Source organism: Triticum urartu, chromosome 6A (assembly GCF_056163025.1).
Source record: "Triticum urartu cultivar PI428250 chromosome 6A, HENAU_Tu73, whole genome shotgun sequence".
NCBI classification, from domain to species: Eukaryota; Viridiplantae; Streptophyta; class Magnoliopsida; order Poales; family Poaceae; genus Triticum; species Triticum urartu.
The window spans coordinates 91990995-92015220 of NC_141878.1; the positions used below are offsets into that span (position 1 = coordinate 91990995).

At 48.4% G+C, this 24226-nt stretch overlaps 3 protein-coding genes across 3 annotated transcripts in view; 2 read left to right on the forward strand and 1 right to left on the reverse strand.

Annotated features, from left to right (window-relative positions):
• The window catches only part of LOC147964161 (putative B3 domain-containing protein Os03g0621600), a 39241-nt gene extending 34567 nt beyond the window's left edge, over positions 1 to 4674 (forward strand). Inside the window, exon 3 of the mRNA XM_087527922.1 lies at positions 4432 to 4674. Coding sequence (XP_087384048.1) covers positions 4432 to 4674 — 243 coding nt within the window. The remainder of the gene's footprint in view (positions 1 to 4431) is intronic.
• A 907-nt stretch (positions 4675 to 5581) lies between these two features.
• Positions 5582 to 8181, forward strand: LOC125513939 (putative FBD-associated F-box protein At5g56440). The gene is made up of 3 exons (XM_048679174.2): positions 5582 to 6781; positions 6891 to 7034; positions 7290 to 8181. Exons 1-3 carry the CDS (start codon positions 5702 to 5704, stop codon positions 7863 to 7865), a joined length of 1800 nt encoding a protein of 599 aa, XP_048535131.1. The 5' UTR covers positions 5582 to 5701; the 3' UTR covers positions 7866 to 8181.
• Positions 8182 to 8962: 781 nt separating this feature from the next.
• Positions 8963 to 11871, reverse strand: LOC125513940 (SNARE-like superfamily protein). The gene is made up of 4 exons (XM_048679175.2): positions 11600 to 11871; positions 11307 to 11393; positions 9430 to 9498; positions 8963 to 9344 (listed from the first exon to the last, which is right to left on the reverse strand). Exons 1-4 carry the CDS (start codon positions 11738 to 11740, stop codon positions 9210 to 9212), a joined length of 432 nt encoding a protein of 143 aa, XP_048535132.1. The 5' UTR covers positions 11741 to 11871; the 3' UTR covers positions 8963 to 9209.
• Between the last annotated feature and the right edge of the window lie 12355 nt (positions 11872 to 24226).

A 24226-nucleotide genomic window follows, 5' to 3' on the forward strand; every position in this document is an offset into this window, starting at 1 on the left:
CACGTTCATGGCAGCCTCATCACCGACAGGAGAAAGAATGGGGTCCAAGCCTATCTCGATCCGTCCAGTTTCTTCTTCAAAGTTTTGGAAGAATTCTGCAGATTCAAGGAGTTAATGAGTCGACCGGTTCATGGTGACTTGCAAACAGTAAATCAATCGGATAAAGAAAAGTACCTTCGAGCATAAGGAAGAGCTTCTTGGCAAGTGCTTCCAGATAAGCTTCCAGGTCGTTTCTCCTACGAGAAATGCCTTCCAGCTTCTCGTTCAGAGTCACCTTATCTTTCTTCAGACAAGTCGCTTCTCGATTGGACTCGGTAAGAGACGCCTTCAGCTTGGTGATTTCCTCCTCTAGCGCACTGACCGAAGCCAGCTTCTTGTCAGCAAGTGCAGTCTTCTCCCGAGCCTCCTTTTGCGCAGCCGCAAGATTGAGTTCCTTCTTCGCCAGAGCCTGCCTCATTTTCTCTGCAAGATATACACTTGGGTCAGACAGAAGAACGAATAGATAACTTGAGGGATGTTCAAGATAAACAGTCGATAGGTCGTTACCTTCCGTACCAGCTACTTCGTCTTTAGCCTTTTTCAAGTTCTGATTGGCCAGCTCCAAGTCAAGGTTGAGTTGTCTCTGCTTTTCCTCAAATTCGGTGAACTTGGAGATAAGCTCGTAGGATTTCTATAGTCAGCAAAAGTACATCAATAAACAAGATCAAAGATCAGTCATCTCCGAGTGAAAAGACATTCTCAGACCCCAACCGACTGCTAGCAGCCGACCGTGGTCTTGGGGACTACACGCAGTGGGTGCACTTAGCGTGCCCCCACTGGTTCGGGTTCCACTCGACATGGTCCGACCAGACCGAGTGGAAAAAGAAGAAGACCGAGGTTATTTTTTGAAGTCAACAAAAGACATTCTCAGACCCCAACCGACTGCCAGCAACCGACTGTGGTCTCGGGGACTACACCCACTGGGTGCACTTAGCATGCCCCCACTGGTTCGAGTTCCACTCGACATGGTCCGACCAGACCGAGTGTAAGAGTGAAACAATAAAGACATTTTTTATTCCTAACTCAACTGAGAAAGCTACTCGACATAAATTCAAACACCCAGTGGGTGTGCAGATGCGAAGTGCAGAATAATAGGAGGATGCACGAAGAAAAGTTTTCACGTAGCGTATTCTAACAGAGCAAGCAACAAGATAAGAGTTCAGTCGAAAGCCAACTTACCTGGACGTTGGCTCGAAGGGCCGCACTAGCGTCATAAGTAGCCTGACTATTTTTGTGCACCACCTTCACTCGCTCCATCATTATGCCAGCTTGGCGAATGGCTTCTGCGGCGGTGTCTTCCTGACTTTCTGGAACGTGATGAGTGGTGAAGAATGGGGTTGACGGTGCAGACGCGACAGCTTGAAGTTCCGAGGCATGAGGCTGGACGGTTGAAGCAAACACTGGTGCAGTCGATGATGTGGGGCATTCACTTGATACTGGAACAACGAAAGTAACGGAAGCCCAAGTCACATCCTCAGGCTATTCAGTCGCCGGCTCTGTCACCGGCACCGATTGAGACGTCTTGCCAGTTGAGGCCTTCTTACTCCTCCTAGGCCTCAGCGGCACGTCCTCGTCGTCATCCAAAAGATCAATGACATGGGGAGGAGCTGCAAAAATAAGTAGTTGTCAGAATTCAGTCGGTCCACAAAATGGCTGAGAAAGCAAAAGCAAGTTTGTAAAAATCATACCCGGGTTGGAAGTAACCGCGTCTTCTACATCTTCATCACATCCCTATAAGAAGAAGTCCCAGAAGTGGCGGCTCTGCAAGTTTCAAGATTCACTCGGACAAATGAGAAAAAGAGTCGACAGTATAAATCCACGATTGAAAAGTGGAGATGAGACACTTACACAGAAGCGACGGGGACGTCGATCTTGATCTTGGGCAAGGCCTTCCAAGGTTTTGGTTCTGCAATCTTTTGCTGCTTTGGGGCCTTTTCAGTCAGCATAGGGGAAGAGGTCCGAGTGCGCTTGGGAGTTTGTCCAGTCGACCTAGCAACTTCTCCACGGACACTCGCCGGGTCATGCTTATGTTGGGAACACTTTTTCGTGCGAGGCGGTGACTCGACTTCTTCACCACTGCTCGAGTCCTCGCTTTCCTCCTCTTGTTCGCCTCCATCAGATTGCCAGTCCATGCTGTCGCCTCCGCTCGCCTCTCCTTCCGAGTCCTGCTCCTGCTCTCCGTTGGGCATCAAGTACATCTCAGTGAAGGCCTGAAAGACAACAAGTGGAACAAATATCAGTCGATTGGCAGAAGGCAATTACATGATAGATCAAAAAACACTCGGAAGATAGAATCGGACCTTGTCTGGTTCATATAAGTTGTCGAGTGGAGGGATTCTCCTGGATCCCCTGGGGTTGTCTTTGTTGCCAGTGATGCCCCTCAACCACTTCTCGACCGTATCCTCGTTGATATCTTCTGGATGGATCCGAGTGGTATCCTTGATGCCCGAATACATCCACATCTGATGGTCGCGAGCTTGAAGTGGTTGAATGCGTCGTCTGAGGAAGACCTCCAGCAGATCCATGCCGGTCACGCCATCACGAGCGAGTTGGACCACCCGCTTGACCAACACCTTTACCTCAGCTTTCTCCTCCAGAGTCACTTTCAAGGCAGGGGTCTTCTCGACTCGAGCCATAGAAAAGGGGGGAAGTCCAGTCGAGTGACCCGGAGTCGGCTGGTCTTTGCAGTAGAACCAGGTCGATTGCCACCCTCTGACTGACTCGGGAAGAATCATGGCTGGGAAAGTGCTTTTACCTCTCATTTGGATCCCAAGACCCCCACACATCTGGATCACATGTCTCCTCTCATCACTCGGATTGGCCTTTTTGACCGACTGAGAACGACAGGTGAAGATGTGTTTGAAGAGGCCTCAGTGTGGCCGACAACCCAAGAAATTCTCGCACATGGACACGAATGCAGCGAGGTACACGATAGTGTTGGGGGGGATGATGAAGTTGTGCTCCAAAGAAGTTCAAGAAACCTCGGAAGAAAGGGTGAGGAGGCAAAGAAAAACCATGGTCGATGTGGGTGGCGAGGAGCACACACTCACCCTCCCGCGGCCGTAGCTCGGTCTCATCCTCCGGGAGCCGTGCTGACTTGTGGGGAATCAGACCCCCCTCGACCAGATCGTCGATGTCGTCCTGCCGGATCATCGACCGAATCCAATCTCCCTGGATCCAGCCGCGCGGCAGGCCGGATCTCGACGAGGATCCGCTCCGGCTGGTCTTCCTCCCCTTTGCCTTCGTCGTCGCCTTCTTCGTGCGTTCCACTGTCACCGTCTTTTCCTTCCCCATGATGGCAGAGCGGCGGCGGCGAGAGCGGGGGAGCCGGATGCGGTGGAGAAAACGGAGGAGAAAGGGGAAGAATGGGAACGCACTGTGCAAAAAAACCCAATCCGGCGCCTTATATGAGGTCGTTTCCGAGTTGCTGACCCGTGGGCCCAGGCGATCCTATCAAATCCCGCAACAGTCGCGTGCGCGATACGTGGCGAAAAAGGTGGCGCAGTGATCGAGGCGGCCCTGCCTAATCCAACCCGATTACTGCGGCCTCCTCCGCCCCGCGCGCTTCCCAAAATTCGAATCCCGCAAGATCCGCGAGCAGCAGAGCAACCTGTCAGACAAAAGATTTTTTCCATATCAACACTCGAAGCTTAGCAGTAAAAGTTCACTCGACAAAACCCAGAATGGATCAAGGCAACTGAAAAACAAGTTGAAGTCATCATGATTGTTCATTTGATCCCAGTAAGACGCTTCCGAGCGCAAAAATTGAATCGGAGGTATTCTCAACTCCTTCTCCACTCGAACCCTAAACCATTCGAGGGCTAATGATGAAGCTATGTACCTAGGGTAGGGTCATAGGCCTGACCTAGACACCCTCCCCTAGGACATCACCCTAAAACCAGAAGCATTCGAGGGATAGCATCGGCCACTCGACCACGAAGCATTCCACTCGGAAGACTCGAAGTCACTCGACCGCGACAACTATCACTCGACAGACAGAAGATCTAAAGTCACTCTGCACGGCAACGGTCGGACATTTACTTCATAGACTTAATGGACATTTATGTCACTTTATTACTAGTGTTACCAGTAATGCCCCTCTCTTGATGTACCTTAAACCCCTTGTAACGTGGGCTGGCTGGGGTCTGGGCGCACTCTATATAAGCCACCCCCTCCACTGGCACAAGGGTTCGCACCCCCTGTAACACACACACACACACATAATCCAGTCGACCGCCTCCGGGCACTGAGACGTAGGGTTGTTACTTCCTTCGCGAAGGGCCTGAACTCGTAAAACTCGTGTGTACAACTTCACCATAGCTATGATATTGCCTCCTCATACCTACCCCCCATTCTACTGTCAGTTTTAGATCCACGACAGTGCCGACGGAGTTCAAGCTCAGGAACAACACCGGTTGCTCCTGGAAGGTGACGGTCAAGCTGATGAACGACAGGGTGACCCTGGATCAGGGTTGGGCCACCTACGCAGCCGTTCATCAGATCAAGATCGGCTACATGGTGATGTTCAAGCTCCTCACTCCCGACACCCTCAAGGTCATCATCTTCGACGACGATGGCATTGAGATCGTCAACAAGTGCGGGAAGCACGACGAAGCCTTCGCCGCCAAGGAGTAGGGCCGGGCCACCTCTTTTCAGCGTACTATCGAGTCTGCTTTGAACATGTCTATGGTTTATGCATTGAACTGTTATGAAGTGTGGTACTGCTTATATCTGAATTATGCTAGTTGATGCTCTGTTTATACTCTGTTGTGCTTATGATGTGTGCTGCCGAAGTGTGGTGGTAACCTCACCAACTAGCCAAAGAGGTTACCACACACCAGGCGTTGCATACAACCAAACACCATGCCTTGTGTTTATCCACTAACATGCAGGAAACCAAACACCAGGCAGTGTGGTTCGTGCCATGCATGCAAGAGGGCATGCAGGCAACCAAACAACATGCATATGGTGCATTTGAGGCTGCATTTGCATATCCAGATTGGGTGAAGAAGTGTATGCAATGCGGGTACTGTAGCGCACGGCAACCAAACACGCCCTAGATGATGTGTGTGTACATCCCACGGCAGTTGCGCCCGCAACCGTGTTGTCGGCGTCGGTTGTGCACGTTGTGTGATGTAGATTGGCTGAGGTATGTGCGTGAACCATATGATGGGTGTAAAATTGCGAAAGAAATGTGTACCCAACAACAAACAAACAAATAATATTATAAAGCGTGTGTCATATGTGTTGTGAAGACTGTCAATGTAGCAACTCTGCTAGAGTTGCTCTAATTTTGAAGGCATGACATTTTACATATTACTGTAGCGGTATGAGCTGAATTTTAGGTATCACATTATGTTTCCTATAAATTCCCATAAATCATGGGATTTAGCATACACAACAAGAAATTTTAAAAAAAACTAGCTATTAATATTAGTTGCGTCGCTACTGTTCACAGATGAATTTACTATCTATTTGATCTTTTGAAATTGAAATTTTGGTTCACAAGTTCACAAGGCAGACCAAAAAGAGCCCCGTACACCACCCACCCACACCCACTACCGCCAGTCCACCGCGGTCCACGGCATCCCACGCCAGACCCCATTCCTTCAGCCTGCTCGCCTCGTGCCCGCCGACAAAACCCTAGCCGGGATCCGCCGCCATGGACGCCGCCGGAGGGGGAGGAGGAGGAGGAGGATTTGCGAACTACGCCGAAATCGCGGCGCACTTCAACAATCTGACACTGGCGGTCCTGTCCGCGCAGGACCGCATCGATTCCATCGTCCCCTACCTCATCTCCCTCCTGCCCGTACCCTTCGTCCCCGCGCCCGACGCCGACGACTCCTCCAACTCCGACGACGACCACTTCTCCCTCACCTCCTCCGACTCCGAGGACGACGTCGCCGACGACCGACCCGCTGCCGTTCCGGCGGCGCAGGACGATGACGGCCAGGACCACATCAGCCGCCTCCCGGACGACCTGCTCTCCAACATCATCTCCCGCCTCCCCACCAACGAATCCGCGCGCACCATGGTCCTCTCCACCCGCTGGCGCGGCGTCTGGGCGGCGACCCCGCTCCTCGTCGACGACGCTCACCTCAGGGCCGCCGACGGGCTCTGCGAGCTCCGCTCCGTCTCGCGCTGCGTGGCCGCTCACCCGGGCCCCGTCCTCGCCGCGCGCGTCACCCGCCTCTCCTTCGACCAGCACGAGTACGCGCTTCAGCAACTGATTGCCAACCTTGCCGCGAGGAACATCCAGGACCTCATCCTCTTCAACCGCCCCTGGCCGCTCGACCTGCCGCTCCCCGACGATATCCTCAGCTGCGCCTCCCTCACCCGCCTCTACATCGGTCTCTGGCGATGGCGCTTCCCAGACACGACCGCCAACTCGCCTGCCTTCCCCAACCTTCAGGAGCTCGGCCTTTTCCACTCCATCATCGAGGACAGGGAAGTCGATGCCTTGCTCGCGCATTGCCCCAAGCTGAAGATCCTCTCCTTTGCCATGGCGTACAACTTCCCTTCTTGCCTCCGCATCAGGTCCCGCAGCCTCCGTATCGTGGTCGAATGGCTATGCAGCTTCGACGAAGTCATCGTCGAGGATGCACCCTGCCTGGAGCGCCTGTTGTTCGAAAGCTTTTCCGACCGGAGGCCCGTCAAGATTGTCCACGCACCCAGGCTGGAGGTTCTCGGTTTCTTAGACCTCCAGCTCCATGCGCTCGAGATTGGCGGCATTGTCATCAGGGTAACTATGTCTTGTAACTTATGTGATCTGCACTTAACATTCACTACGGTATTGTGCTACCAAACGGATTTCTCATGTTATTTAATTTGCCTCAATGGCTCAATGGCAGGCTGGGATGAATGTGAGAGCTAGCGCCATGCTGCCAAGTTTGAAGATACTGGCTGTGAAGGTGCGGTTTTCGCATGCCACGGAGGCTAAGATGCTGCACACCCTACTCAGATGCTTTCCTCGCCTTCAGACGCTTCACGTCATGGTAGTATCCGCGTCATATTGATATCTGTTCACCCCTTATACTTGGTTATGGATTGCGAGTTGCGAGTTGCGAGTTGCGAGTTGCGACTCAAGACGATAATATGCATGGATGGATATCAGCTTATTCCAGTACTACTTGTTTATTGCTGTATATTGCACATTGATAATCTAGATATCTGTTCTAGCACTTCTAGTTGTACTTTGGTGCAATTTGAGGATTGATTTGCTAAACGCTGACATTTTTTTCTTGGCTCAGTTCCAGTCCATTGGATCCAGGTCACCTGATAGTGTTGATCGTGCTGACTTCTGGCAGCCCATGGGCACATGCGATTGCCTTGAATCTCATCTGGAGACGCTTGTCCTCCACGGCTTCCAGGGCCTTGAATGTGAGCAGCTGTTCGTCAGTTACATACTTGAGAAGGGGAAGGTGCTTAAGACCCTGAGCGTTGTTTGTGTTGACAGTGAGGATGTAGGAGTAGAGGAAGGCCCTGTCTCAGATTCTGCTGATGAGAGCAATGTGTCATCTGGCGGAAGAAGTAGCAGTGATGATGTGGTAATGGAGGGAGGCCTGATGTCAGGTTTTGTTGATGAGGGCGATATATCATCAGGCGGAAGCAGTGGCAGTGATGGTGTGGTAATGGAGGGAGGTCCGATGTCAGGTTCCATTGGTGAGGGCAATGCGCCATCAGGTGGAAGCAGTGGCAATGATATGATTTATTTTTGTCCGGCCGCCTCTCGCTGGAGCTTTCAGAACGCCATTGACTTGTCAGTGGAGGATCCTTTCTATGTGTTGTTGAGGCAGGCCCGGATCACTTATGTTGCTGTGGAATGAGACGGTGTGGTAGTTTCTGTTTTTGACGATGGTGCTTATGATGGCCGTATTTTGACACTTGTCTAGGATGTCTTAGTTACTTGTTTCCTCATCATTTTGTGGTGAACTGAGAAGGTAGACTGAGCCCATGAAGGCCTGGAAGCTAGTTTTACTAGTAGTATGTTGCACTCTTGAGTTCTCTATTGGGGAGACTAGTAGGATTCTGAGCTGTGGAAGCACCCTGGCTGCATATTGTTTTGAGTCTTTACTTTTCCCCTGTATAGAAGTACCTATCAGATGCACAATCTATATCAACTGATATCCTGATGTTATTCCACGTTTTTCCTTTGCTGCTAAGTTGATAATCTGCCTAGTTCCTGGAATGCAAACTGGTTTACTAACCCGATATTATTCATCTGTGCGACGAACCATACAAATGAGGTTGTTTTGTTGCTGATTCGGAAGCTATGGTGGAAAAAATCCACGCATTTTCAGGCTGGGTTTGGAATTTGTGGCTGCCACTGTTTTCCAAAACTATGCTTGCATTTACATTTGCATAAGCAACAAAGACACGGTGTGCTTCCCTGTTTTCTTTTTTCAAAATTTTAGTAAATAAGTTGGTGAACATTTTAAGGTACCACGAGTGTTGTGTGGTGCTGTCACTTGCGTGTACCCTCGAACCTATGTTAGCTCCGAAAATGAATGGAAACTGGAGTAGTTGTGATCACTCTGTCTAATCAAAGACAAGGATACAGTCCGAGTGGGAAATGCCAATTGTTCGAAAATACAGTTTGGGTGCCCAGGATATGTTGGCTACTTGCCCAGATCCTCCTCCGCTCAGGATTCAGGCCAGAGCAGCAACATAGCTGAGCTGCATTCACGAACGTGAAAAGACAGAGTAGAAGACAGAGGAGGCGAGCGTTGCGGCGGTGGCGGGCAGCAGGCGCACGTACAGCAAGGATATTCTGCAAAAATATGCTCAAGTGATCAAAAAGGGGTGGCCAACTCTCATCTGGTCCGCCCCCCTAACATCTGGTGGTTCTGGTTGGAAGTTTTCAGGTTTTCATAAAATTCATGCAGTGACTCATGTTTCATGCGCAGCAATTGCACCAAGTCTGTTAGAACAAGCAGCACGAGCACTATTATTTTACAGAACTGTAGTTACAGGTAAGAACTGACAAGTAAAATGACGGGGTCTTCATTTTCAACATTACAGGACGTTTCACATTTTCCAGTCGGGTGAACACAGCCACCCATGCATACAGCAGTTGTCTGGCATTTCTCCCCACACAAAGGGCGAATCTATGGCAAAGGCGGGAGGAAAAGGCTAAGCATCACATAGGCGCTCTTGAGTTCACACACTATTTACGAGGTTTTCTCCATAAGCTGGATGGGCGCCAATATGTTCTGTTTGCTCGTCTCCACGATGCAGCCATTCATCACCATCTCTTCGAGCATGAAGTGGACTTTCTCCAGATGGAACATGATGTCAAGCTCACACTGGCACGAACGGACGTAGCATTAGCGATAATAATTATGTGAGTGTATCTTCACAATACTGAATCATTGGGGTATTTGAGCTTACCACGTTGCCAAAGTGGCGGTCCATGGTTTCCACCAGAAGATGTATGAATTCGAGGATGGCTAACTCATTCTGTCAAAATAGATGCAGCCAAAATATTGTCAGCAGACTCGAGGTAGAGATACATAGGCAGAGTTGCCATCGTTCAGTATTGTTATTATCACAGATGCAGTAGAAATAACACCAATTAAGATGATATCTTTTGATGTAATTTTTTTGCTCCTTTCGGTTCAAATTTGCAATAGTCATCACTGCCAAATCGGGCAATCGAAGGATAATTCAATAGCAATACCATGGAATTCATGAAGAAAGATGACGCCAATTCACATATCTGTGCCAATGTGCAAACCCTACACTAACAGGTCTGCAACGATGCAGTTCAATAACCAGGATATGGCCATCTGCATGTTTGGAACTATATAAGAGAGAGTTAATGGTAAAATCTTTTATGACACTTTGTGCACTAAGGTGTGACTGGTTGGGTTGTATGCGCTTGGATTGCCACACTAAGTTAGTGCAAAATCCAACTTGTTTTCATCTGAAGGTAGTGTGTCATAACTTACTTCCCATTTTGTTGCAGTTAGAATCAGATTGGTGTTTTTTTTGTCGAGTTAGTTCTGAGTTCTGCCGACACACTAGGATCCAATCGAGTTCTACAGGCACCATATAGAACATGCCATGAGTTGGGTTCTAAGGTATCAACTTAAGGATAAAGATTGTACATTTTTCCCTAAGCAACTGAGCAATCCTAGCTTGAATATTACGTGGGGTGATTCTTCTAGTATATCTCTCGTTTCAGTGATTTAATTTCCTTGGGTTCAAGGCTTCTGCGCCTAGCCCACAGCATGACATTTCCCAATAAATTTCCAAAATAAAACCGATGCCTTCAAGATCTACAATTTCCTACCAAAGATATTTTGAAACATAGAAGATGGCAAGGGCCAAGCAAGTGTCAAATTTCCACTGATATAAGTTTAATAAAATACCTCTAATCATCCCTCAAAGCTTTCGACTAATACATTTGTTCATCAAAAGTGTCTTATATTTTGTTTTTGGATTAAGTGTGATCTCAGGAGATGTCCCCAATTGATAGGGCATTGAATGGATGAGATGATTCGCATTCTAATTTTGTGGAGGAACTTTTTAGGGAGTGTCCTTGGGGAAATGCACAATCGGGTGGCTTTAGAAGCATGTGTACAAGCTTGTAGTGAAGGACTTGATCTTGCTCGATAAGGAAATTAAATTATTCAGCAAGGTAGCAAATGGAACCCTGAACTAGCCACATCATGTGAAGTATGGAAGGCAATTTCCAGAAACTAGAAGGCGCTTGTTTTAACAATAGAGAAGAAGGAAGTGTCTGAATGTGCTGTCAATGGCATAAAACATATGCCATCAAAAGCTCGCGCATAAAAATGGTGTCCAAAATATGCTGCATAAGGGCAGGGAGCAACTACATCAGATGGCAAGGGAATCATTTAAAAGAGCACAGTGATGGGCTCCACCACTCCAATGAGGGATCAAGCAGGAGTGTAATTTCGAGGACGAAAGTGGTTACTAATGTTTTCCTTGCTATTCCTCCTGGTCGTAGCAATTAGCTTCTTTAGTCAATTGTTGGGAGTTGTCCTATTAGATATACTGATCTGATGGTACCTTTTGGTAGCCCGCCTAACTTCTCTTGTGTACAATTTCTTCCAATTAGCAACAAGGGATGCAATTAAGTTCCGTCTAGCAAAGCCAGATGATTAGAGCACAGCGAACAACACATTCTCCTGAATCGACTGCATCTAGATTCGCTAAGACTATCTAATTGGTATGACCGTAATATAATACAATAATAATAAAGTTAAGAACACGGGACAGAGTGCTGGCGGAATCCGCACCTCATCGTTGTCGACGCCGACGAGGAAGAAGAGGGAGGCGTAGCGCCGGTAGACGACCTTGTAGTTCCGGTGCTCCACGAATGAGCACTGCATTGGCACAGAGTTTCCGTGAGTCAGACATGAAAATCGAGGTCAACAGCAGCCCATCCTGATCCAGATCCAAAGGAACGTCGTTCTTGATTCGGGTTCAGGACGAAGCCAGGGTTCTTGGATCTAGGAAAAGAAGAGGGGGGCGAGGACTACAGGTAGGTGTTGGATTCAGCTGGTGGGAGGATGGGAGGGGGGAGCAGTACCTGCTGGTCGGTGCGGGCGAGGCACTTGCGGACGATCTCGCCCTCGAGGGCGCGGCGCTCGTCGAGGGAGAGGTGCTCGTAGTACTGCGCCAGCCGCGTCTGCCCCTGCTTGTTCACCAGCAGCACGAACCGGATCCCCATCTCTCCGCCCTCCCCCTTCCGATCGCTCCCCGCCCAAGGCTTCTCTGCTGTATCGTTCCGTCCGAGGCTTCGTCTACGGTTCCGCCTCTTTCTGTCACCTCCTCCTCTGTTTAGGTTCTTTTTGTGGAAAAAAAGGGGTTCTCTTTAGGTTATATTTTTTTTGGAAAAAAAATCTGCTTAGGTTCTTGTAGCAACATGAATAGTTTTTTTTCAAGATATGAATAGGTTTGGTAAATGATTCCTGACGGCCGATCGGCTAGAATTTGGGCCGGTCGCCTCGCACGTCACCCGTGTTGCACTCGCCATGTAGGTGTGGGGCATGCGCCACCGCTTCCTCTCTTACCTCTTTAGACTCGACAAGATCCACTCCGCGACGCGACCTGCCATTCCCTATCTATGTGCTTTGCCATTCCCTATCTATGTGCTCTGCCAACTTAGCCATCATGGGCAACAAACTGGCGAACCCGCACTGCTGCATCCAAAAAACCCAACGAGATCCACCCTTGCACGCCCGCCCCTCCTCTTTTCTTTTTTATCCACTCCCCTCCTCGTCATGGAGCATGTCTCCGTCGCTCGCACGTAGTGATGCGGCAAACCCCATGTCGCATGTTGCATGACCACCGAAGACGTGGTGCTAGAACCGACAAGGTGATGCGCTGCAAACAGTGGGCATAATGTTGGGGGGCGCGACGGTGGTGCATTGGTGGTTGCAACCGGGGGTGACGGCGACATGAAACTAGCAGCTTGTTTTTTGCTAGAATCGACCGGATCATGAACTGGAACCAACATTTTTTCACCGGGCCAAATCATTAGATTCAACAACCTGGAATACACCACGGACTCTCACGGAGCCAAACTTGTTTGTTATATTTTGAGATACTATCGTCACAAGTCAATCGTTATACCACAGAGAGTTAACGTATGCTTTTGTTCCTTAGACCATGACAGTATCGTAGTCACTTTTTGCCGTACAATGGACTTTGGGGTTGCTCAAACGTCATCTATAACACGGTGATCATAACAACAACTTACAGGTTCATCGGAAAGTTTGACAAGGGGCTAGATTGCTCAAGAGTGGGATTTGCTCCTCCGACGATGAAGAGATATTTTTAGGGTCCTCTCGGTGTGACAGAATTCATCATCGTTGGACAGACATAGGTGACTAGGCCACAGGGATGTTGGAACATGTCAAAGAGAAAGAAGAACAAAATCGGTAAAGAAGAGATCGTACAGTGAGCATCAGACTGACTCGATATCGATATATCTCACATGGGGTTCTATAAAGTATCACGAAGCAAAGGAAATAACACATGATAACCAAAGGTTCGCTTGAAAGACAAAGCAGGAGATGGAACCCAACCCGAGCGACCTCGCTCTCGCGAACGCGCCCGCGGCGGCGCCGCCGCCGCCCTGATCTCCTACCACCAGCCTCCCCTGCATCTGCTCTGTCCAGATTCGGGATCCTCTCCACCTCCTCTCTCCGCTTGCGTGCTTCTCTTCGCGGGGTGACGCCATGGCTACTGATCCTCGACCTCAACCTGCATGAAGGAAATATGCCCTAGAGGCAATAATAAAGTTATTATTTATTTCCTTATATCATGATAAATGTTTATTATTCATGCTAGAATTGTATTAACCGGAAACATAATACATGTGTGAATACATAGACAAACAGAGTGTCACTAGTATGCCTCTACTTGACTAGCCTGTTGATCAAAGATGGTTATGTTTCCTAGCCATAGACATGAGTTGTCATTTGATTAACGGGATCACATCATTAGGAGAATGATGTGATTGACATGACCCATTCCATTAGCTTAGCACCCGATCGTTTAGTATGTTGCTATTGCTTTCTTCATGACTTATACATGTTCCTATGACTATGAGATTATGCAACTCCCGTTTGCCGGAGGAACACTTTGTGTGCTACCAAATGTCACAACGTAACTGGGTGATTATAAAGGAGCTTTACAGGTGTCTCCAAAGGTACATGTTGGGTTGGCGTATTTCGAGATTAGGATTTGTCACTCCGATTGTCGGAGAGGTATCTCTGGGCCCTCTCGGTAATGCACATCACATAAGCCTTGCAAGCATTGCAACTAATGAGTTAGTTGCGAGATGATGTATTACGAAATGAGTAAAGAGACTTGCCGGTAACGAGATTGAACTAGGTATTGAGATACCGACGATCGAATCTCGGGCAAGTAACATACCGATGACAAAGGGAACAACGTATGTTGTTATGCGGTCTGACCGAAAAAGATCTTCGTAGAATATGTGGGAGCCAATATGAGCATCCAGGTTCCGCTATTGGTTATTGATCGGAGACGTGTCTCGGTCATGTCTACATTGTTCTCGAACCCGTAGGGTCCGCACGCTTAAGGTTTCGATGACAGTTATATTATGAGTTTATGAGTTTTGATGTACCGAAGAAGTTCGGAGTCTCGGATGAGATCGGGGACATGACGAGGAGTCTCGAAATGGTCGAGACGTAAAGATCGATATATTGGACGACTATATTCGGAGATCGGAAAGGTTCCGAGTGATTCAGGTATTTTCGGAGGTACCGAGGAGTTACGGGAATACGAGGAAGAAGCAATGGGCCTTAATGGGCCTTAGTGGGAAGGACTAGGAGGTGGCGCGCGCCCCTCCCAAGCCCAGTCTGAATTGGACAAGGGGTTTGGGGCGCGGCCCCTCTCTCCCTTCCTTCCCCTCTTCCCCCCTTCCCCCCTTCTCCTAGTTGGACTAGGAAAGGAGGAAACCTACTCCAACTAGGAGTAGGAATCCTACTCCCTGGCTCGCCCCTCCTAGGGCCGGCCTCCTCCCCCTTGCTCCTTTATATTCGGGGGCAGGGGGGTACCTCTAGACACAACAAGTTGATCTTCGTGATCGTTCTCTTAGCCGTGTGCGGTGCCCCCCTCCATCATAATCCTCGATAATATTGTAGCGGTGCTTAGGCGAAGCCCTGCGACGGTAGAACATCAAGATCGTCACCACGCCGTCGTGCTGACGAAACTCTTCCCCGACACTTTGCTGGATCGGAGTCCGGGGATCGTCATCGAGCTGAACGTGTGCTAGAACTCGGTGTTGGAAATATGCCCTAGAGGCAATAATAAAATGATTATTATATTTCCTTGTTCATGATAATTGTCTATTATTCATGCTATAATTGTATTATCCGGAAATCGTAATACATGTGTGAATACATAGACCACAATGTGTCCCTAGTGAGCCTCTAGTTGACTAGCTCGTTGATCAACAGATAGTCATGGTTTCCTGGCTATGGACATGGGGATGTCATTGATAACGGGATCACATCATTAGGAGAATGATGTGATGGACAAGACCCAATCCTAAGCTTAGCTCAAAGATCGTGTAGTTCGTTTGCTGTAGCTTTTCTGAATGTCAAGCATCATTTCCTTAGACCATGAGATTGTGCAACTCCCGGATACCGTAGGAGTGCTTTGGGTGTACCAAACATCACAACGTAACTGGGTGACTATAAAGGTACATTACAGGTGTCTCCGAAAGTGTCTGTTGGGTTGGCACGAATCGAGACTGGGATTTGTCACTCCGTATGACGGAGAGGTATCTCTGGGCCCACTCGGTAATGCATCATCATAATGAGCTCAAAGTGATCAAGTGGTTGATCACGGGATCATGCATTACGGTACGAGTAAAGTGACTTGCCGGTAACGAGACTGAACAAGGTATTGGGATACTGACGATCGAGTCTCGGGCAAGTAACGTACCGATTGACAAAGGGAATTGTATACGGGGTTGCTTGAATCCTCGACATCGTGGTTCATCCGATGAGATCATCGAGGAGCATGTGGGAGCCAACATGGGTATCCAGATCCCGCTGTTGGTTATTGGCCGGAGAGCCGTCTCGGTCATGTCTACGTGTCTCCTGAACCCGTAGGGTCTACACACTTAAGGTTCGGTGACGCTAGGGTTGTAGAGATATGAGTATGCAGTAACCCGAAAGTTGTTCGGAGTCCCAGATGAGATCTCGGACGTCACGAGGAGTTCCGGAATGGTCCGTAGGTGAAGAATTATATATAGGAAGTGCAGTTTCGGCCATCGGGAGAGTTTCGGGGGTCACCGGTATTGTACCGGCACCACCGGAAGGGTCCCGGGGGTCCACCGGGTGGGGCCACCCATCCCGAAGGGCCCCATGGGCTGAAGTGGGGAGGGGAACCAGCCCCTGGTGGGCTGGTGCGCCCCCCCTTGGGCCCCCCTGCGCCTAGGGTTGGGAACCCTAGGGGAGGGGGCGCCTCCACTTGCCTTGGGGGGTACTCCACCCCTTGGCCGCCGCCCCCTAGGAGATCCCATCTCCTAGGGCCGGTGCACCCCCTAGGGGGCCTATATAAAGGGGGGAGGGAGGGCAGCAACACCTCAAGTCTTGGCGCCTCCCTCTCCCCTGCTACACCTCTCCCCCTCGCAGAAGCTCGGCGAAGCCCTACTGCGATCACTGCTGCATCCACCACCACGCCGTCGTGCTGCTGGATCTTCATCAACCTCTCCTTCCCCCTTGCTGGATCAAGAAGGAGGAGACGTCATCCGCTCCGTACGTGTGTTGAACACGGAGGTGCCGTCCGTTCGACACTTGGTCATCGGTGATTTGGATCACGGCAAGTACGACTCCATCATCCCCGTTCTCTTGAACGCTTCCGCTCGCGATCTACAAGGGTATGTAGATGCACTCTCTTCTCGTTGCTAGTTGACTCCATATATTGATCTTGGTGAAACGTAGGAATTTTTTTTTGTTTTTTGCAACGTTCCCCAACAGTGGCATCATGAGCTAGGTCTATGTGTAGTTACTATGCACGAGTAGAACACAAAGTAGTTGTGGGCGTCGATATTGTCAATTTGCTTGCCATTACTAGTCTTATCTTGATTCGGCGGCATCGTGGGATGAAGCGGCCCGGACCAACCTTACATGTACGCTTACGTGAGACCGGTTCCACCGACTGACATGCACTAGTTGCATAAGGTGGCTGGCGGGTGTCTGTCTCTCCCACTTTAGTCAGATCGGATTCGATGAACAAGGTCCTTATGAAGGGTAAATAGAAATTGGCAATTCACGTTGTGGTTTTGGCGTAGGTAAGAAAACGTTCTTGGTAGAACCCTATTGCAGCCACGTAAAACTTGCAACAACAATTAGAGGACGTCTAACTTGTTTTTTGCAGCAAGTGTCATGTGATGTGATATGGCCATAGTTGTGATGAATGATGAATGATATATATGTGATGTATGAGATCATGTTCTTGTAATAGGAATCACGACTTGCATGTCGATGAGTATGACAACCGGCAGGAGCCATAGGAGTTGTCTTTATTTTTGTATGACCTGCGTGTCATTGAGAAACGCCATGTAAATTACTTTACTTTATTGCTAAACGTGTTAGCCATAGTAGTAGAAGTAATAGTTGGCGAGCAACTTCATGGAGACACGATGATGGAGATCATGATGATGGGGATCATGGTGTCATGCCGGTGACAAGATTATCATGGAGCCCCAAGATGGAGATCAAAGGAGCTATATGATATTGGCCATATCATGTCACTATTATTTGATTGCATGTGATGTTTATCATGTTTTTGCATCTTGTTTACATAGAACGACGGTAGTAAATAAGATGATCCCTCATAATAATTTCAAGAAAGTGTTCCCCCTAACTGTGCACCGTTGCGACAGTTCGTTGTTTCGAAGCACCACGTGATGATCGGGTGTGATAGATTCCAACGTTCACATACAACGGGTGTAAGACAGATTTACACATGCAAACACTTAGGTTGACTTGACGAGACTAGCATGTATAGACATGGCCTCGGAACACAAAAGACCGAAAGGTCGAGCATGAGTCGTATAGAAGATACGATCAACATGAAGATGTTCACCGATGTTGACTAGTCCGTCTCACGTGATGATCGGACATGGCCTAGTTAACTCGGATCATGTTATACTTAGATGACTGGAGGGATGTCTATCTGAGTGGGAGTTCATTAAATAATTTGATTAGATGAACTTAATTATCATGAACTTAGTCTAAAATCTTTACAATATGTCTTGTAGATCAAATGGCCAACGTTGTCCTCAACTTCAACGCGTTCCTAGAGAAAACCAAGCTGAAAGACGATGGCAGCAACTATACGGACTGGGTCCGGAACCTGAGGATCATCCTCATAGCTGCCAAGAAAGACTATGTCCTATGAGCACCGCTAGGTGAAGCACCTGCTTTCCCTGCAGAACAAGACGTTATGAACGCTTGGTAGACACGTGCTGATGATTACTCCCTCGTTCAGTGTGGCATGCTTTACAGCTTAGAACCGGGGCTCCAAAAGCGTTTTGAGCGACACGGAGCATATGAGATGTTCGAAGAGCTGAAAATGGTTTTCCAAGCTCATGCCCGGGTCGAGAGATATGAAGTCTCCGACAAGTTCTTCAGCTGTAAGATGGAGGAAAATAGTTCTGTTAGTGAGCACATACTCAGAATGTCTGGGTTGCATGACCGCTTGACTCAGCTGGGAGTTAATCTCCCGAATGACGCGGTCATTGACAGAATCCTTCAGTCGCTTCCACCGAGCTACAAGAGCTTTGTGATGAACTTCAATATGCAGGGGATGGAAAAGACCATTCCTGAGGTATATTCAATGCTGAAATCAGCAGAGGTAGAAGTCAAAAAGGAACATCAAGTGTTGATGGTGAATAAAACCACTAAGTTCAAGAAAGGCAAGGGTAAGAATTACTTCAAGAAGGACGGCAAGGGAGTTGTCGCGCCCGGTAAGCAAGCTGTCGGGAAGAAGCCAAAGAATGGACCCAAGCCCGAGACTGAGTGTTTTTATTGCAAGGGAAGTGGTCACTGGAAGCGGAACTGCCCCAAATACTTAGCGGATAAGAAGGCCGGCATCACGAAAGGTATATGTGATATACATGTAATTGATGTGTACCTTACCAGTACTCATAGTAGCTCCTGGGTATTTGATACCGGTGCGGTTGCTCACATTTGTAACTCAAAGCAAGAGCTGCGGAATAAGTGGAGACTGGCGAAGGACGAGGTGACGATGCGCGTCGGGAATGGTTCCAAGGTCGATGTGATCACCGTCGGCACGCTACCTCTACATTTACCTACGGGATTAGTTTTAAACCTCAATAATTGTTATTTAGTGCCAGCTTTGAGCATGAACATTGTATCAGGATCTCGTTTAATTCGAGATGGCTACTCATTTAAATCCGAGAATAATGGTTGTTCTATTTATATGAGAGATATGTTTTAGGGTCATGCTCCGATGGTGAATGGTTTATTCTTAATGAATCTCAAGCGTAATGCTACACATATTCATAGTGTGAATACCAAAAGATGTAAGATTGATAATGATAGTCCCACATACTTGTGGCACTGCCGCCTTGGTCACATAGGTGTCAAACGCATGAAGAAGCTCCATGCAGATGGACTTTTAGAGTCTGTTGATTACGAATCATTTGACACGTGCGAACCATGCCTCATGGGTAAAATGACCAAGACTCCGTTCTCAGGAACAATGGAGCGAGCAACCAACTTATTAGAAATCATACATACTGATGTGTGCGGTCCAATGAGTGTTGAGGCTCGCGGTGGCTATCGTTATGTTCTTACCCTCACTGATGACTTGAGTAGATATGGGTATGTCTATTTGATGAAACACAAGTCTGAGACCTTTGAAAAGTTCAAGAAATTTCAGAGTGAGGTTGAGAATCAACGTGACAGGAAAATCAAGTTCTTGCGATCAGATCGTGGGGGAGAATACTTGAGTCACGAATTTGGCACACACTTAAGAAAATGTGGAATAGTTTCACAACTCACGCCGCCTAGAACACCTCAGCGTAATGGTGTGTCCGAACGTCGTAATCGCACTCTATTAGATATGGTGCGATCTATGATGTCTCTTACCGATTTACCGCTATCATTATGGGGCTATGCTTTAGAGACTGCCGCATTCACTTTAAATAGGGCTCCATCGAAATCCATTGAGACGACACCGTATGAATTATGGTTTGGGAAGAAACCTAAGCTGTCGTTTCTAAAAGTTTGGGGATGCGATGCTTATGTCAAGAAACTTCAACCTGAAAAGCTCGAACCCAAGTCGGAAAAATGCGTCTTCATAGGATACCCTAAGGAAACCATTGGGTATACCTTCTACCTCAGATCCGAAGGCAAGATCTTCGTTGCCAAGAATGGATCCTTTCTAGAGAAGGAGTTTCTCTCGAAAGAAGTAAGTGGGAGGAAAGTAGAGCTTGATGAAGTACTGCCTCTTGAAGCAGAGAGTAGCGCAGCTCAGGAAAATGTTCCTGTGGTGCCTGCACCTATTAGAGAGGAAGTTAATGATGATGATCAAGATACTTCGGATCAAGCTCCTACTGAACTTCGTAGGTCCACAAGGACACGTTCCGCACCAGAGTGGTACGGTAACCCTGTCTTGGAAATCATGTTGTTAGACAATGGTGAACCTTCGAACTATGAAGAAGCGATGGCGGGCCCAGATTCCGACAAATGGCTGGAAGCCATGAAATCCGAGATAGGATCCATGTATGAAAATGAAGTATGGACTTTGACTAACTTGCCCGTTGATCGGCGAGCCATAGAAAATAAATGGATCTTTAAGAAGAAGACATACGCGGATGGTAATGTGACCATCTATAAAGCTCGGCTTGTCGCTAAGGGTTATCGACAAGTTCAAGGGGTTGACTATGATGAGACTTTCTCACCCATAGCGAAGCTGAAGTCTGTCCGAATCATGTTAGCAATTGCCACATTCTATGATTATGAGATATGGCAAATGGACGTCAAAACGGCATTCCTTAATGGTTTCCTTAAGGAAGAATTGTATATGATGCACCCGGAAGGTTTTGTCGATCCTAAGAATGCTGACAAGGTGTGCAAGCTCCAACGCTCGATTTATGGGCTGGTGCAAGCATCTCGGAGTTGGAACATTCGCTTTGATGAGATGATCAAAGCGTTTGGGTTTATGCAGACTTATGGAGAAGCCTGCGTTTACAAGAAAGTGATGGGAGCTCTGTAGCATTTCTCATATTATATGTAGATGACATACTTTTGATGGGAAATGATATAGAACTTTTGGACAACATTAAGGCCTACTTGAATACGAGTTTTTCAATGAAGGACCTTGGAGAAGCTGCTTATATATTAGGCATCAAGATCTATAGAGATAGATCAAGACGCCTCATAGGTCTTTCACAAAGCACATACCTTGATAAGATATTGAAGAAGTTCAATATGGATCAGTCTAAGAAGGGGTTCTTGCCTGTGTTGCAAGGTGTGAAATTGAGCTCAGCTCAATGTCCGACCACGGCAGAAGATATAGAAGAGATGAGTGTCACCCCCTATGCCTCAGCCATAGGGTCTATTATGTATGCCATGCTGTGTACCAGACCTGATGTAAACCTTGCCGTAAGTTTGGTAGGAAGGTACCAAAGCAATCCCGGCAAGGAACACTGGACAGCGGTCAAGAATATCCTGAAGTACCTGAAAAGGACTAAGGACATGTTTCTCGTTTATGGAGGTGACGAAGAGCTCGTCGTAAAGGGTTACGTCGACGCTAGCTTCGACACAGATCTGGATGACTCTAAGTCGCAAACCAGATATGTGTATATTTTGAATGGTGGGGCAGTAAGCTGGTGCAGTTGCAAGCAAAGCATTGTGGCGGGATCTACATGTGAAGCGGAGTACATGGCAGCCTCGGAGGCAGCACACGAAGCAGTCTGGGTGAAGGAGTTCATTACCGACCTAGGAGTCATACCCAATGCGTCGGGGCCGATGACTCTCTTCTGTGACAACACTAGAGCTATTGCCCTTGCCAAGGAGCCCAGGTTTCACAGGAAGACCAGGCATATCAAGCGTCACTTCAACTCCATTCGTGAAAGTGTTCAAAATGGAGACATAGAAATTTGTAAAGTACATACGGACCTGAATGTCGCAGATCCGTTGACTAAACCTCTCCCTAGAGCAAAACATGATCAACACCAGAATTCCATGGGTGTTCGATTCATCACAATGTAACTAGATGATTGACTCTAGTGCAAGTGGGAGACTGTTGGAAATATGCCCTAGAGGCAATAATAAAATGATTATTATATTTCCTTGTTCATGATAATTGTCTATTATTCATGCTATAATTGTATTATCCGGAAATCGTAATACATGTGTGAATACATAGACCACAATGTGTCCCTAGTGAACCTCTAGTTGACTAGCTCGTTGATCAACAGATAGTCATGGTTTCCTGGCTATGGACATGGGGATGTCATTGATAACAGGATCACATCATTAGGAGAATGATGTGATGGACAAGACCCAATCCTAAGCTTAGCTCAAAGATCGTGTAGTTCGTTTGCTGTAGCTTTTCTGAATGTCAAGCATCATTTCCTTAGACCATGAGATTGTGCAACTCCCGGATACCGTAGGAGTGCTTTGGGTGTACCAAACGTCACAACGTAACTGGGTGACTATAAAGGTACATTACAGGTGTCTCCGAAAGTGTCTGTTGGGTTGGCACGAATCGAGACTGGGATTTGTCACTCCGTATGACGGAGAGGTATCTCTGGGCCCACTCGGTAATGCATCATCATAATGAGCTCAAAGTGATCAAGTGGTTGATCACGGGATCATGCATTACGGTACGAGTAAAGTGACTTGCCGGTAACGAGACTGAACAAGGTATTGGGATACTGACGATCGAGTCTCGGGCAAGTAACGTACCGATTGACAAAGGGAATTGTATACGGGGTTGCTTGAATCCTCGACATCGTGGTTCATCCGATGAGATCATCGAGGAGCATGTGGGAGCCAACATGGGTATCCAGATCCCGCTGTTGGTTATTGGCCGGAGAGCCGTCTCGGTCATGTCTACGTGTCTCCCGAACCCGTAGGGTCTACACACTTAAGGTTCGGTGACGCTAGGGTTGTAGAGATATGAGTATGCAGTAACCCGAAAGTTGTTCGGAGTCCTAGATGAGATCCCGGACGTCACGAGGAGTTCCGGAATGGTCCGGAGGTGAAGAATTATATATAGGAAGTGCAGTTTCGGCCATCGGGAGAGTTTCGGGGGTCACCGGTATTGTACCGGGACCACCGGAAGGGTCCCGGGGGTCCACCGGGTGGGGCCACCCATCCCGAAGGGCCCCATGGGCTGAAGTGGGGAGGGGAACCAGCCCCTGGTGGGCTGGTGTGCCCCCCCTTGGGCCCCCCTGCGCCTAGGGTTGGGAACCCTAGGGGAGGGGGCGCCTCCACTTGCCTTGGGGGGTACTCCACCCCTTGGCCACCGCCCCCCTAGGAGATCCCATCTCCTAGGGCTGGCGCACCCCCTAGGGGGCCTATATAAGGGGGGGGGGGAGGGAGGGCAGCAACACCTCAAGTCTTGGCGCCTCCCTCTCCCCTGCTACACCTCTCCCTCTCGCAGAAGCTCGGCGAAGCCCTGCTGCGATCACTGCTGCATCCACCACCACGCCGTCGTGCTGCTGGATCTTCATCAACCTCTCCTTCCCCCTTGCTGGATCAAGAAGGAGGATATGTCATCCACTCCGTACGTGTGTTGAACGCGGAGGTGCCGTCCGTTCGGCACTTGGTCATCGGTGATTTGGATCACGGCGAGTACGACTCCATCATCCCCGTTCTCTTGAACGCTCCCGCTCGCGATCTACAAGGGTATGTAGACGCACTCTCTTCTCGTTGCTAGTTGACTCCATAGATTGATCTTGGTGAAACGTAGGAATTTTTTTTGTTTTCTGCAACGTTCCCCAACACTGGGAGGTGCCGTAGTTTCGGTGCTTGATCGGTCAGGCCATGAAGACGTACGACTACATCAACCGCCTTGTTGTAACGCTTCCGCTATCGGTCTACGAGGGTACGTGGACAACACTCCCCCTCTCGTTGCTATGCATCACCATGATCTTGCGTGTGCGTAGGAATTTTTTTAAAATTACTACGTTCCCCAACAGTGGCATCCGAGCCTAGGTTTTATGTGTTGATGTTATATGCACGAGTAGAACACAAGTGAGTTGTGGGCGATATAAGTCATACTGCTTACCAGCATGTCATACTTTGGTTCGGCGGTATTGTTGGATGAAGCGACCCAGACCGACATTACGCGTACGCTTACGCGAGACCGGTTCTACCGACATGCTTTGCACACAGGTGGCTGGCGGGTGTTAGTTTCTCCAACTTTAGTTGAACCGAGTGTGGCTACTCCCGGTCCTTGTGAAGGTTAAAACAGCACCAACTTGACAAACTATCGTTGTGGTTTTGATACGTAGGTAAGATTGGTTCTTGCTTAAGCCTGTAGCAGCCACGTAAAACTTGCAACAAACAAAGTAGAGGACGTCTAACTTGTTTTTGCAGGGCATGTTGTGATGTGATATGGTCAAGACATGATGCTAAATTTTATTGTATGAGATGATCATGTTTTGTAACCGAGTTATCGGCAACTG

Bases quoted from the DNA above. Each gene is read 5' to 3' on its own strand.
- LOC125513939 (XM_048679174.2), top strand. From the start codon at position 5,702: ATGGACGCCGCCGGAGGGGGAGGAGGAGGAGGAGGATTTGCGAACTAC. The intron at 6,782-6,890 runs GTAACTATGTCT...GCTCAATGGCAG, and splicing joins TTGGCGGCATTGTCATCAGG to GCTGGGATGAATGTGAGAGC. The intron at 7,035-7,289 runs GTAGTATCCGCG...TTCTTGGCTCAG, and splicing joins TTCAGACGCTTCACGTCATG to TTCCAGTCCATTGGATCCAG.
- LOC125513940 (XM_048679175.2), bottom strand. From the start codon at position 11,740: ATGGGGATCCGGTTCGTGCTGCTGGTGAACAAGCAGGGGCAGACGCGG. The intron at 9,499-11,306 runs GTGCGGATTCCG...CTATTTTGACAG, and splicing joins TCGGCGTCGACAACGATGAG to AATGAGTTAGCCATCCTCGA. The intron at 9,345-9,429 runs GTAAGCTCAAAT...CGTTCGTGCCAG, and splicing joins ACCGCCACTTTGGCAACGTG to TGTGAGCTTGACATCATGTT.